The sequence below is a fragment of the Condylostylus longicornis genome, unplaced genomic scaffold, assembly GCF_029603195.1.
Source record: "Condylostylus longicornis isolate FDR11 unplaced genomic scaffold, ASM2960319v2 ptg000069l, whole genome shotgun sequence".
Classification (NCBI taxonomy): domain Eukaryota; kingdom Metazoa; phylum Arthropoda; class Insecta; order Diptera; family Dolichopodidae; genus Condylostylus; species Condylostylus longicornis.
This window is the reverse complement of record NW_026578037.1, coordinates 713,494-728,695: the sequence shown is the minus strand read 5'-3', so window position 1 is coordinate 728,695 and position 15,202 is coordinate 713,494. Positions and strand designations below refer to the sequence as shown.

The 15,202-nt window shown below is 30.6% G+C and overlaps 1 protein-coding gene across 1 annotated transcript in view; it reads left to right on the top strand.

Annotated features, from left to right (window-relative positions):
• The first annotated feature begins 11,054 nt into the window (after positions 1-11,054).
• The window catches only part of LOC129612342 (uncharacterized), a 134,364-nt gene continuing 130,216 nt past the window's right edge, over positions 11,055-15,202 (top strand). The window contains exon 1 of the mRNA XM_055525888.1: positions 11,055-11,085. Within this exon, the coding sequence (XP_055381863.1) occupies positions 11,055-11,085 (31 nt within the window). The remainder of the gene's footprint in view (positions 11,086-15,202) is intronic.

The window sequence follows — 15,202 nt, the reverse complement described above, 5'->3', positions numbered from 1 at the left end:
TAGAGTCCCAGAAAAATCTGACATTGGAACTTTTTAGCCCCGAAATAGCTCTATTTTAAGATTTTCTGAAAAAATTTTTGTATAACAAAAGCACGTTTTTCTTTTATACTTTTTATAATTAGAAACACATACCAAGAAATAAATGATACGTTTTACGTTATTTTTATTATTAGAAACACAAACCGAGAAATAAATAATATTTGAAAATATAATGATCTCACATATATTTGTTGCGGATAAACGAATTAATCTTAACGTAAAAAAAAAATGTCAGCTTTTATCAGACATCAGATGTTTTGTGACATCTGAATATTAATATTTCATTTGTTATTGTTTTGAACATTACGTTTCGTCAGCAAGCTTTAAAAAAATATATGTACATACAGAATATATATATGTACGTATGTAGTTAGAATTTTATTTTTATTGTTCCAAACGGAAAACTGTAAAATGCTAAATTTTAATACATTTATATGTACATACATATATTTGAATAAAATTATTATTTTGTTTTTGCCTAAACCTTTTCTTTATTTGAAAAATTACATTCATATGTACATATATATATTTGAATACAATTATTATTTTATTTTAACCTAAACCTTTTCTTTATTTGAGAAATTTATTTCTATATGTTCACCCGCAGTTTTAAAAAAAACTAGGTATACATTCATAATAACGTGTGTTTGTGTTAATAATTTTATTTCTAATTTTTCCAACAGCAAAATTTCAAAATTTTCGATTCTAATACATTCATATGTACATATGTACGTTCATATGTTGGAACAAAAATTTTAAAATCTTCAATTCTAATCCATTAATATATACATACATACACACATGTATTCATATATACATACATACATATATTTTTACATACATAAATTATTATTTTGTTTTTGTTTATTTTTTAATTTTCGATTCTAATACATTCATATGTACATACGTTCATATGTTGGAACGAAAAATTTCAAAATCTTCAATTCTAATCCATTCATATATACATACACACATATATTCATACATACATACATACATATATATGAATAAAATTATTATTTTGTTTTTGACTAAACCTTTTCTTTATTTGAAAAATTAATTTTTGTATGTTTACTCCCATGATTTAATAATTATGCGTTTAAAATTTATTTCTATATATTCTACAGTTTTGAATATTATTAAATTCATATAGAAGGCTTAAAAAAAATTACTCAGGAAGCTTTAAAAAAAATATACATACATACATATTTATGAACTTAAAATTTTTGCGAATTTTTCCAAACTAATATAAGAATATTTTTTTGGAAATTTTCTTTAAACTTTTATAATAACATTTATCTGTTATATATTAAAAAAAAATAAAACACAAAATTTAAACAAAATAAAAAAAATTTTTAAAATAATCCAAAAAAATAAAAGTATGACACCATCCAGGCAAGCATTGAGCCAATAACCTTCTGGCTATCAGACTACCACGCTACCCACTAGGCTACGCAGTACCTTAAATTTTCCTTTATAATTCTATATTTTATTCATATTTCGTATAACTCTTCAAAAACCATCCTATTTTACATTATATATATATAGCTACTTCACAGGCGGTAAAAAGTACGGGTACTTCTAGAAGGGCTAGAGACATGGAACAAAAGGCATAAGATAGAGTTTTGCCTCTAGGGTCCCAGAAAAAGCAAGAATTCCACCCGCCCTCCCCCTTCCTCCTTCACCCCCTCCCAAGATGTTTTGTAACAGTTTTTTACAAAATGGTACTACATCCTGTAGGGGTAATTTTTTACTTACTTTTGGAAGTATTAATATTGTATATAAGTTCATTTTTGGAAGTGTGAGTTATAACAAAAAGTGAAAACTTTCTTAAGAAAATTGTAATGTTTTAATAAAATGTACATTGTTTTATAATAAGTGTGTACATATGCATTTAGTTGTGCATTCTTTTGCGGGATCTGTTGCAATATGTATTAGAAAGCAAAACATAAGTTTACATTAAACTCCTTGGCAATATATTTTTAGGGTAAAATTTTATAAGAAAATGTTATTGTAATGCATTGAACTTTTTCGAAGTAGGGTATTTTCTAAAAAAATATTTAGAATGGAAACTTGCTGATATTGATTTGGTAAGGGTGAAGCTTTTTTTATTTCATTTAAAAAAAAATAAAATTATCAATAAAAAAAGTTCATCTGGCAACTCGCATTTTTCAGGGTTCGAACCTGAGTTAGCAAGTTAATTCATGCGTATACAATAATTTATGACTTAAAGTGTTTATTGTAAAAGGTATTTTACGATTTTATGCGACATAACTCAAAGTAAAGTTTTAAATAAATTACTCAAAAGGTATTAGATTTCAAAGGAACTAACTATTTGTTTAATTATGTATTTTTGGGTAATTATTTTTCAGAACTTTTTTATTTTAAGTTTTATCTTATTATTTGCCAGGAAAGAACATACATATCTATATGTATATTACGGGTGTGTTTTTGAAGAAATAAAGTAAACTTAAAATATCTCAGCCACAGAATGGAACACAATTTCAAAACTACAGGCATAATACTTGCAAGGCTTGCAATGCAAGCACACACGACTAGTTTGCTTATAAATCAACTGAACGTGTTTTTGTCATGTTCGGAATATCTGTGTGAACAATTGCTTTTGATATTAAAAAATTATAAAACGGCTGAAAGATCAAGATTAACAGATCAACAAGTTCAATCAATATTAAAAATATTAAAAATTGCAACTGCGTATTAAATTTAACAAAATTTCGAAAATTTAGAAAAAGAAAAACGTTGTTAAATTTCTTTAAAAAAATGTTTTATATTTTTTTGTATCACTGTATTGCAAGTTTTATATTTTTTCATTATGACAGTAAAAATCAAAAACTCATATTCTGTTAATCGCATCACTTGACGCAATGAGTTGTTATTTAAACATTTTGACGCGATAACTTGAGAGGGGGTGGAAATGGAAAAAAATTTTCTGCTAACAAAATGAACTATTTGTTAATGTCTAAAAGCTCCTGATAATTTCAAGCTTCTACATGCTGGGGTCTATTAGAAAAACGACATCAAAAATTTGGAAAAAAAAGACTTTAGATAACGGTTAATTTGAACGGCCATTTTGTCTTTCTAGAGTTTAACTATAGTATACTGCGCTAGGCGAAGCAAGCCGCTGCCTTTATGCGTTTGAAAAATTTCAAAAATGCATATGGTTTCATTGCAACAAATAGTTAAAAAAGGCCATTTTTACGGTTTTGGGAGGGTATAACTTCCCAATAGGACTCGAAAACTTGCTTTTGCATGCTATTGGAAATCTAACAGCTGCAGTTTTTATGACAAAAGAAAGTTACTTGCCTTGTCAATTTTCCCAAATTCCTATTGTTGAAAGCCCTTTCTGTTGAATATTTCTTTAATTTGTTTTGCTTTAAAACCGAATTTTCTGTATTTTTATACCCTGCACTTCGTGAAGGGTATATTAACTTTGGTATGGAGTTTGTAACTACTTGAAGGAGTCATCTGCGGTATGGACATATATATATATTCTTGCTCAGCGTAAAATTCTGCCTCGATTTAGACATGTCCGTCTGTCCGTCCGTCCGTCCGTCCGTCCGTCCGTCCGATCGCACGATAACTCAAAAACGAATAATGCAATCGACACCAAACTTTCACAGGTTTTTTCTTTTGTGCCAAGGACGAGCCCTATTGTTATTGGACTAATTCGGACAACGGGTTTGGGTAGCTGCCATACAACTCAAAGAGCTTATTTTAAATATTTCAAAAACTAATAAAGCTATAAATATAAAATTTTGTATACATGTGTACAATTATATTCTACACGTGCTCTAAAAATTATAATGGGATAGCTGCACCGGTTCGGGTGGCTGCCATACAACTCCAACAGCAAATTTTTTATATTCGGCAAAATAATAAAGTCAGATTCATGAAACTTGGCAGTCATGTGTCCAATTATAGGTCAAATATATTTCTGAAGTTTTAGAGGAATTGCTTCACAGGTTCGGGTACCTGCCATACAACTCCAGAAGGTAATTTTAAATATTTGGGAAAATAATAAAGTCAGATTCATGAAACTTGGCAGTTGGATGTCCGATTATAGATCTGATATATTTGTGAAGTTTTAGAGGAATTGCTTGACAGGTTCGGGTACCTGCCATACAACTCCAGAAGCTAATTTTAAATATTTGGAAAAATAATAAAGTCAGATTCATGAAACTTGGCAATTTTGTGTCGAGTTATAGGTCAGATATATTTCTGAAGTTTTAGTGGAATTGCTTGACAGGTTTGAGTAGCTCCCATACAAGTCTAAAAGCTTATTTTAAAAATTTGGAAAAATAATAAAGTCAGATTCATGAGACTTGGCAGTCGTGTGTCCAATTATAGGTCAGACATATTTCTAAAGTCTTAATGGGATTGCTTGACAGGTTCGAGTAGCTTCCATACAAGTCTTAAAGCTTATTCTTAATATTTGAAAAAATAATAAAGTCAGATCCATGAAACTTGGCAGTTGTGTGTCCGATTATAGATCAGATATATTTGTGAAGTTTTAGTGGAATTGTTTGACAGGTTCGGGGACTTGCCAAACAACTCCAAAAGCTTATTTTAAATATTTGGAAAAATAATAAAGTCAGATTCATGAAACTTGGCAGTCGAATGTCCAATTATAGGTCAGACATATTCGTTAAGTTTCTATAGAATGACTTCACAGGTTCGAGTAATTGCTACACAATAACGAAAGGTGCAGGGTATAATTCAATCGGTTTATACCGACTGAAACGTTTTTACTTGTTTTGAACATATTTTTCTACTTTATTTTATTTCAATGAGCCCGTCATTTACGTCGGATCCTGAAGAATTTTTTTTTAGATTTTTTAAAATCAGGATCATTAATACAGTCACCACAACCAAAGTCAATTGCGGTTTTCTAAACTATATTAACTTCGGTTTTCAAAGTGAGATCTGTTGATCTCTCCTGGATATGAGTAATAAAAGTATAACAAAATAATGTTATTCCCAGATGTACCAATTTTATTTATATTTCCTAACAAAATGTATTTTACTAGTGTATAATAAAAGTATTGCTTTGTAATACAATAATTAAAATAAAAACTCTTGTTAAACACAAAAATTTGATCTTCCTAACAACATGTGTTTTACAAGGGCGTAACAAAACAACACTTTGTTTAATAATACAATTAGACCACAAAGGCAAACCATCAGGTAGCTAGCCATGTGTCATTTTAACATGGGAACTCCGTCAATTGAAAAAAACATTTGTCGCAGGTAAATCACGAAATAACCTACAAGATTATTTGTTAAATAAAAGAATTCAAAATTTAAACGTGGGATATATGGGTAATTAGAGCATTAATAATGCAGGTAACTTCTGCAGATATTTTATATTATTTTGTGTTAAAAAATACAACTATTTCACTTGACGCTGGATGTAAGATTTAATTTTAACTATAGTGAACAAGTTTTAAATCATGGACATAAAGTACCTACACTATATATCACATAAAATAATATGTTAAGCATTATAAAATATTTTTTATTATAAATAACTAAAAAATATTCTATACTGATCATGTATTATTTCGAACACTAAACGCTTAACTTCGATGTATTTTTCTTATTTGCACGCGTTATAAAAACCTAACTCAACATAAGAAGCCTTTTGGAATATAATTGTATTTGCAATAATCGCCTAACTCGAGATGAGTTTAAACAACCAACAATAATTATTTTGCACAAATCGCTTATGTCGAATTAGTATTTAAAAAAACTCAAAATTAATTTTGCAACAAAAGCTTAACTCGAGATAAGCGGTTATAAAAATTCATACATGAAAAAAAATGTCACTAGTTTTGATTTGCAACAATAGCTATCTCGAAATAAGTGGTTTGTCAAAAACATAAAAAAGATGTTTTCTGCTCTTAACTCGATTTAGGCGATTAGTGCAAGTGCACATAGTTACCATTTCGAGTTAGGTCATGTGTGGATTCGACAATAACTCCGGCTGCAACAGTCGTAGAACCACCAAATTTTGTGAGCATATGAAACTCAAAACGGAGAATTCGCCGGTAAACATATCTCATTTTTGTCTTAACTTGAGTTAGGCGGTTTGTGTGTGAGGAAACTGAGATGTTATATTATTTCAAAACGTTACATATTATCTAAATTAGAAAAGACATAAAAATAAATTAAAAGTTACGTCAAACGTTACTTATGGTTTCATTGCAACAAATAGTTAAAAAAGGCCATTGTTGGGGTTTTGGGGCGTATAACTTCTAGAGGGGGGGAGATAGATAAAAATTTTGTTCTACGAAAATAAGTTGCTAGTAAAGATCTATGTATGTATAAAATTTCAGCTTTCTATCTTCAATGGTGAAGAAGTTCTGTAAACAGACACACAGTCGGTATAAACCGATTGAATTATACCCTCACCTTTCGTTATTGTGTAACAATAACTCCAACCTGTGAAATCATTCTATAGAAAATTCACGGATATGTCTGATCTATAATTGGACATCCAAGTGCCAAGTTTCATGAATCTGACTTTATAATTTTGCCGAATATAAAAAATTTGCTGTTGGAGTTGTATGGAAGCCACGCGAACCGGTACAGCTATCCCATTATAATTTTTAGAGCATGTGTAGAATATAATTGGACACATGTATACAAAATTTTATATATATAGCTTTATTAGTTTTTCAAAAATTTAAAATAAACTCTTTGAGTTGTATGGCAGCTACCCGAACCCATTGTCCGAATTAGTCAATAACTCGTCCTCGGCACAAAAAAAAACTTGTGAAAGTTTGGTGTCGATTGGATTATTCGTTTTTTAGTTATGGTGCGTTCGGACGGACGGACGGGCATGTCTAAATCGACGCAGATTTTTACGCTGAGCAAGAATATATAATGTCCATATCGCAGATGACTCCTGCAAGTAGTTACAAACTCCATACCAAAGTTAATATACCCTTCACGAAGTGCAGGGTATAAAAAGTAGTTGAAAGCTGATACTCAAAAAATAGAGTCATTATACTAGAATGAATTGTAGAATACAAAATCGTATTTCTTTTAAAATAATACTTAATAAATTAAAACTCTATTTGATTTAATTTTGTTCCAACAAGAAATTGTCTACTGCTGATATAGTGTCTTGTATTTAAAATATATATAAAATAAAAGAAAAGAAAACATTATGTTTTTTTTTTTATGATAATTCCGAAGAAGAATTATAAAATTGACGCAGTCTATGGTTCGAACTTACGAGTACTGAACATGATTTTGAAAGGTTAAGAGATATATTTAGAACTTTTTTGCAAAAAGGAAAAGTAAGTATATATTCAGAATTATCTGATAGGTTATATAACGTTGTTCAAATAAAATTAATAGAAATGTTTTCAAATAATAAGGAAATAAAATATATAAGAAATGATGCATATGGATACATACGTTAAATTAAAAAATAGTTTTTTGACATTCATTGATAAATTTTCAAAATTATACAATATATGATTTAAATGATAGAAACCACATTGTAATTAAAGAAAAATTTGGGGAACATTTTACAAAAATAGGAAAATCCAGAAAAATAATAGCAGATAATGAATTTAAGGCAATTCAAATCAAAGATTTTTTAGAAAAAGAAAAAGAAGAATTAGACTTGACAAAAATAAATAGTCATACTGATAATGCGGACACAGAACGGTTTCATAATTCGATAGCAGAGAAAATTAGAATTTTAAAACTAACAAACAATAAAGTTGGGTCAAACCAATGGTTTGTATAATAGTACCTTTCCCCTTAACAAGTGAAAATTCTGCTTTTAAATACAGTCTATGTATACCTATCACCCTATTAAAATTATTTTCATTCATATACACAACTATTTCTAGGATTGCATATACTTAGGATGAACAAGTCAATTATGCAGTCTTTGAAATAAAGCAAACATTAATATAAAGTGGGGTTAATATAATGCTCGATTTTAAGGGTTAATTGTGTTAGTTAAGAAAAATAATTATATTTTTTAATGTCATGGAATTTACCGTTAGCTTTTTGTGTTTATAGAAATTTGAAAAAACTTTCAGGAATATAATGTGTCAAAAATGCAAATTTTACAAATTTCAAGAGGTGATAACTTGAGAGGGGGTGGAGTTGGAAAAAAATTTTCTTCTAACGAAATGAACTATTTGTTAGTGTCTAAAAGTCTCTAAAATTTGAAGCTTCTACAAGCTGGGGTCTAGAAGAAAAACGAAATCAAAAATTTGGAAAAAAAAGACTTTAGATAACGGCAAATTTGAACGGCCATTTTGTTTTTCTAAAGTTTAATTATAGTATACCGCCCTAGGGGAAGAAAGCCACTGCCTTTATGCTATTAAAAAATTTTAAAAATACTTATGGTTTCATTGCAACAAATAGTTAAAAAAGGCCATTTTTACGGTTTTGGGTGTTTATAACTTCTAGAGGGGGGGAGATAGATAAAAATTTTGATCTACAAAAATAAGTTGCTAGTAAAGATCTATGTATGTACAAAATTTCAGCTCTCTATCTTCAAGGGTGTAGAAGTTTTGTAAACACACACGCGGACAGACGGACGGACAGAGTGAAACTAATAAGCACTTTTTTTCAAAAAATTTTTGGAAAAATGCTAAAAAGGATGCATTTAACCTTATGTCTTATATTTATGCATAAAATATTTAAAAAAGGGTAATAATTATGATCCCTTTTTTAGCACTTTTCCAAAAATTTTTTGAAAAAAAGTGCTTATTAGTTTCACTCTGTCCGTTCGTCCGTCCGTCCGTCCGTCCGTCCGTCTGTCCGTTTGTCTGTATACAAAACTTCTACATTCTTAAAGATAGAAAGCTGAAATTTAATACGTACACAGATCTTTACTAGAAACTTATTTTCGCACAACAAAATTTTTACCTATCTCCTCCCCTCTAGAAGTTATACCCCCCCAAAACACTAAAAATGGCCTATTTTAACTATTTGTTGCAATGAAACCATAAGCATTTTTGAAATTTTGCAAACGCAGAAAGGCACTGGCTTGCTTCTCCTATCGCGGTATACTAAAGTTAAATTTTAGAAAAACAAAATGGCCGTTCGAATTTACCGTTATCTAAAGTCCTTTTTTTCCAAATTTTTGATGTCGTTTTTCTTCTAGACCCCAGCCTGTAGAAGCTTGAAATTTTAGAGGCTTTTAGACATTAACAAGTAATTCATTTCGTTAGAAGAAAATTTTTTTCCATCTCAACCCTCTCTCAAGTTATCACCTCTTGAAATTTGTAAAATTTGCATTTGTGACACATTATATTCATGAAAGTTTTTTCAAATTTCTATAAAAGCAAAAAGTTAACGGTAAATTCCGTGACATTAAAAAATATAATTATTTTTCTTAACTCACACAATTAACCCTTAAAATCGAGCATTATGTTAAGCCCTGTTTATATTAAACTTTGCTTTATTTCAAAGACTGCATAAATGGTTCATTCTAAATATATGCAATCCTAAAAAATAGTTTCGTTTATAAATGAAAATAATTTTAATAGTGTGGTAGATATACATTGACTGTTTTTAAAAGCAGTATTTTCACTTGTTGAAGGGAAAAGTGCTACAATACAAACCATTGGTTTGACCCAACTTTATTACCTAAACATTTTAAATAAAAAAGTTTTATTTTTAAATTTCTATAAATTTTTATAACTTCTATATAACTTCTATAAATTTCTATAATAACTTCTATAAATTTCTATAATAATTCTATAAGAAATAATAAATTTAAACTCAAATGGCTTAATATTTTTATTTCTTCAAATTAAGAAATTGCTTATAATTTTCTATAACAGTTTTTTAAGTAAGTTTTAAGTTTTTTTAACGTAGAGAAAGTTAATACTTTTTGGTTAATATAAGTAAACTCATTTTGTGGTTCAAAACTTATTACTAACTTACAAACCCATATTCTTTTCTTTAAAATTTTCCATAAATACGAATAGCCATATATTTATAACCAAAAAACATGCAATTATATATAAAGAAGGGAAGTGAACGAAATGAACTATTGAATGAGATTTTATAATCGGTCGGTGAAAAAAACGATATTGCCCATAACTAGAAAAAAGTTTGCTGTCGAAGGTACACAAATATAACAAATTATAAATTTGGTTGCTTATTATATTTCAACTGCAACTGACAGTAAATGCATCTCTAACTGAATTTCATTTACATAAAATTTATCATTAACTAAAATTGCTACACCATCGTGGGCAACTGATCCAGAATTAAGATTGTTGTTAGGGTTAAATACATTATAATTTGTTAATTTAAGGATATGATTTCCCGGAAATTTGGTTTGTTGAATTGAAAAAACGAAGTAGTTATATTTATTTTCTAATAATTTAATATATTAATAACAATGATAAAATTCATCATAATTCAATTGCATTAGTTTTATCCATGGACAAACCCATGTTCTCCGAGATACTATTTCGTTGCTTTTTTTCTCGTTGGTTTCAGTCTTTTTGCCCGAACTCTCATCTATATAAGTTGAGAGGCGAATAGCAAAGGTTTGCTAAATTTGAAATTTTGAATAATAAAGCGTCGTGACAAACTTTATCCCTCGCCTAGGTACTAAACCAATTCTTCCATGCTTTGTTCTAAAACCAAACTGATGATTTGGAATCAAAGAGAAATCGGGCTATATGACTTTGCCTCATTCAAGGGTTCCGCCGGTTTTCCTATCATAATAACTTTCGCTACTTTCCAAGTACTAAGAACATACGTCAGTTTAACTGCTGTATTTATCAATTTTTTCAAAAATGTCATAGTTTTTCTCGATAATTCCCTTAATATTTCAGCAGTAATGAGATTAAAACCTGCGGCCTTATTTGATTTAAGCGACTTTATCGCTCGGCAAATTTCTTTTTGATTAAATAAAGCCATCCTGCATCATCTATGTCAAAATCAACCTGTATCATTTCCACAATAAAACAAGTTTTCCGTCCTTTGCGGAATGTTTTAATATGACTAAATCTAAGGAAATTCATGCATCTTGTGAGTAAAGGTATATATGGACCAGCATACATTCTTTCTTATCCTACATCGCCAAATTCAGGTGAATCCGTATTATGAAATGTGAATGTAAAAAGTTCTGTTTGAATTTTGTAATTTTTAACTAATTTTATAAACCTATAAATTGTAATTATTCTTTACTTTTTCTCTTTTAGCTCTCTTAAAATTTCTTCGTCAAATAAATAAAAGAAATCAGATCATCAAATTGTGATGGATCAAATTTTTTGTTTGAACCAATACCGTTCTGAATATATATTTTAGGAATAGATTGTTCATATATTTTAAGAATAGATTTTTATCTCCTATTATGGGAGCAATTTTTTGTTGGAAACTACTATGTGTGTTTTGACAAATTGTAATTTCTCCTAAAATTGTAATTCTTCTTTTCTTCTTTGGTATTGAAACAACTTGTATTCATTTGACCGCTGGAGAAATTATTTTCACAACCTCAATTGAATGCGTTCTAAAAAATCTTTCGAAAAATTCCAAAAAATAAAATTAAGATGATGTAGAATCAAAACTCATTCATTTGCAGATTAGTAAATTTTGAGTAAAATAGAAATTTTGTGAGTAATTCAGCACTCCTAACTTATTTCAAGTAATATTATTTATACACGTGAAAAGGTGATCTAAAGCCTTTCTGTAAAAATATATTAAAGATAAACAAAAAATTTTGAACAAAAAACATAATTTAAAAAAGCTAATGGTTTTTGTTCACCAGAACAATTTTAATCAGAAATAAAAGCAAAAATGTTTTTAACGTCAATTTTATTAAATTTTTTTTAAATTGAACAATAATATAAATTAAATTTTGGTTATGGTATGTCATAATGTTGTAAGAGTTTATAAATTTGCCCTATGCTTGTTTTATGGGAATGCTTCCCTATGCTCTGTTTCGTATTTTAGGTACTTTTATGAAAATTTTAAATATTTTGCGTAAACAAATCAAAATACCTCGAAAACCGAATCGGGGACCAAAACATTTTTTATCACCTTAAGAAACTAACTGAATGTAAGTAGAACATCGTTCATTTCTATACTACTTCGATAAGGAGTGACAACGGCCACATTTGCTGATGATACAGCAGTTATCGCAATTGGACGAAATGAAAATGAATCTACACAAAAATTGCAAAGAGCCAGTGATGAGATCTTAAAATGGACTAGAAAGTGGAATATAAAAATTAACGAGGTGAAATCAGTACACGTAAATTTCACTAATCGGAACATTGACAATTCATTTTCGGTTCAAATAAATGGCATCTTGATTCCGTCCGCAAACACGGTGAAGTACTTGGGAATGACGTTGGACGCGAAGCTCAGATGGGAGGAGCACATAAAGAAAAAGAGAGCTCAATTCGAGGAGGAATACAGAAAGTTTAAATGGCTTTTGGGAAGGCGTTTTTCGTTATCAATATACAACAAAGTTTTGATATATAATTAAATATTTAAGCCTGTCTGCGCAGACTCATATTCAATCTATTCAAAGATATCAAAATAAAGTATTAGGGGACATGGTAAACGCTCCCTGGTATGTCCGTAATGCCGATATACACAGGTCTTACGATCCTAAGTGTCACAGACGAAATTAAAAATCAAGCAGTCATCCAATCATGTCAACATCGAGGCGGCTCGATTGGTTGACAATCAAAACCTTGTTAGGAGACTTAAACATACGAGACTTCTTAGGTTAGGTTAATGTTTTTTATCTGGAAGAATGAGTACTTAGTACGCTATTGTGCCCGATCAAAAGCTTGTAAATAATCCTGGGGCCTTCCTAGGTTTAAGAGTCCTGATTTCTTCTATAACATGCGGGCAGAATATATCGGCCAAATTATCCGCAAACACATTTGCCTTGTCCTTGTCAGTTTTTGCCCACGTTTCACCTTTGTTTTTAATAGGAGCGAGATGTTTGATAGGTTGCTTCTTTGTTGCCCTCCACAGTGAATAATTGGTTTTCTCACACGCCGTTAAATTTTGAACATAATCAGCAACCGAACCCTCTTTGTATTTTCTAATACAGCGTCTTAGTTGCTGCGATTCACGATTATATCCGGTTTTATCAGTAGGATCACGCGTTTGCTGCCACCTCTTTCTCGCCCGCCTGCTTCGTTTTACTTTTGCTAGTATATGTGGTGGATAGTTAATGCCCTCCCTTCTAATAGCATTAATTTTGGAACTACTCCGAGCCGCATTTTGAATAATTTTAGCAAAGTTTTCGGCCTCTTCATCTACGTGCTGTGTTATTCTTATTCATTTCCTTAGATCTATTTGTCGTTCAATCTCTACGCGAAATCTTGATGAATCTGTAGTTCCATTTGTCCACGCAGGTTTCGCTCTTTTCATAACTATATTTTCCTTAAGTTCAAGAATAACCACCGAATGATTGGAGTTAAGATCGTAACTTTCATATACCTCGATGAAATTTTTCGCAATCCGTTTCGTTATGAAGAAATCTATTAAATCTGGACACTTATTAACATCGGTTGGCCAATACGATGGCCGTGCCGCCAATTGCTGTCCTAAGTTCTCTTCCTCTAGTTGAAGTAGAGTGCTTGGCGTTAAAGTCACCCCCCAATATAAATCTATTGCCTAGGTCTGTCAGAACGTCTTGAAACATTTCTGCTGTAATTTAAATCTGTAATGTGACAATATAATGCAGTCGAAGTGATCTGAACTGCTGTCATTTGCATTTCCTCGGTTTGCATCTGGTGCAGATCGCAGTGCACCACATTTTCTTTTATTATTATCGCCGTTCCGTCCTTCGCTATATTTCCAGGATGGTTCGAGTTGTAAATTCTATAACCTGGAAACTGAAACTTGTTTCCTCGTGTATGTAGAAAAACTTCAAGCATGTCCTTTTTATTTGCAATACCATTGCAATACCATGTTGCTATTTTGAAATTACCTCGTGCCATAATTTACCAGGTCTTTTGTAATTCGATTTTTTCCCTCCGTTCTCTAAAATGTTCAATCTCTGAGAGATTTTGTCCATCATATCTAGCATGCTCTGCATCATATTTTGCATTTTATACAAAACACCCACGTCACCAACCCTTGATTTATTGCTCGTGGCACCGTCATCAGTTTTCGTTTTGAGAACGTCCTTGTATGTTACATTTTTTAAGACTATTCTTGAGTAAATTGCTTCGGTGGCTGGTCAATTCTTCTTCAAGTTGTTGTTGCTGTTTTTATTTCTACATTTTTGCCGTTACATAGCTACAAGGCATCCCCTATAATTTGCTGGGTGGGCCTCCAAGCAATTGGAACACTTTGCTGCAGTATCCTTTGGCTTACTACAAGCTGATGTTAAGTGCCTGCCTACACATTTAACACAATTCGGTTCTCTCTGGCAAAATTTTTGTGTATGCCCATACCTTTGACTCCTTTTACTCTGCGGAATGGTCCTATCCTTTCGAAGTGCCTCTATCCTAACTTTCATCCTGCTTATGTGATCGATTTCATAAATTTTTTTCATCTCGTCGTCACTTGACAAATTTAGCATAAATAGCGGTAGAGGCACCATAAGGTTTATTCCATTTTCTTTTATTTCCAACGTAGTTGTAATTATTCTCCAACGTAGTTGAATTACCACCTGGGGTACTAAATCCTTTTGTTTTGTCCATTGCACAAATGATTAAATTCTGCATTTTATACCTACTGCCAGGATTCAAAAACCGTCCCTCAGGGATCAGACGCACACCAGGAAGCCGAATATTCTAGGTCAGACGCTTCTGAATTTACCGCCCGCGCGCTTCCTAACCAACGTAATGACTTGTAAATAAGTTACCTACTTTCAAGGCCTTCCCGATATTTGAAATCCGTCAATTAATACTATGTTTCATGATAAAAATATACTATGTCAGTTTTTAAATCTATAAATAATGTATTTAGAAACAACATTTTACAGGAAAAAACTTTTTGTGTTGCGATTTTTATTCTACTACGATTTTTTAATTTGTGTTTTTAGTGAAATAACGGAGATTAACAACATTTTTATGTGGGGAAACATGTTTTTTCACAAGAGAATAAAACCTTATCGTTTAAATTTTTTAAATCTTGCAAATATATTGGTTTTGACTCTACTATCTTTAAGCAT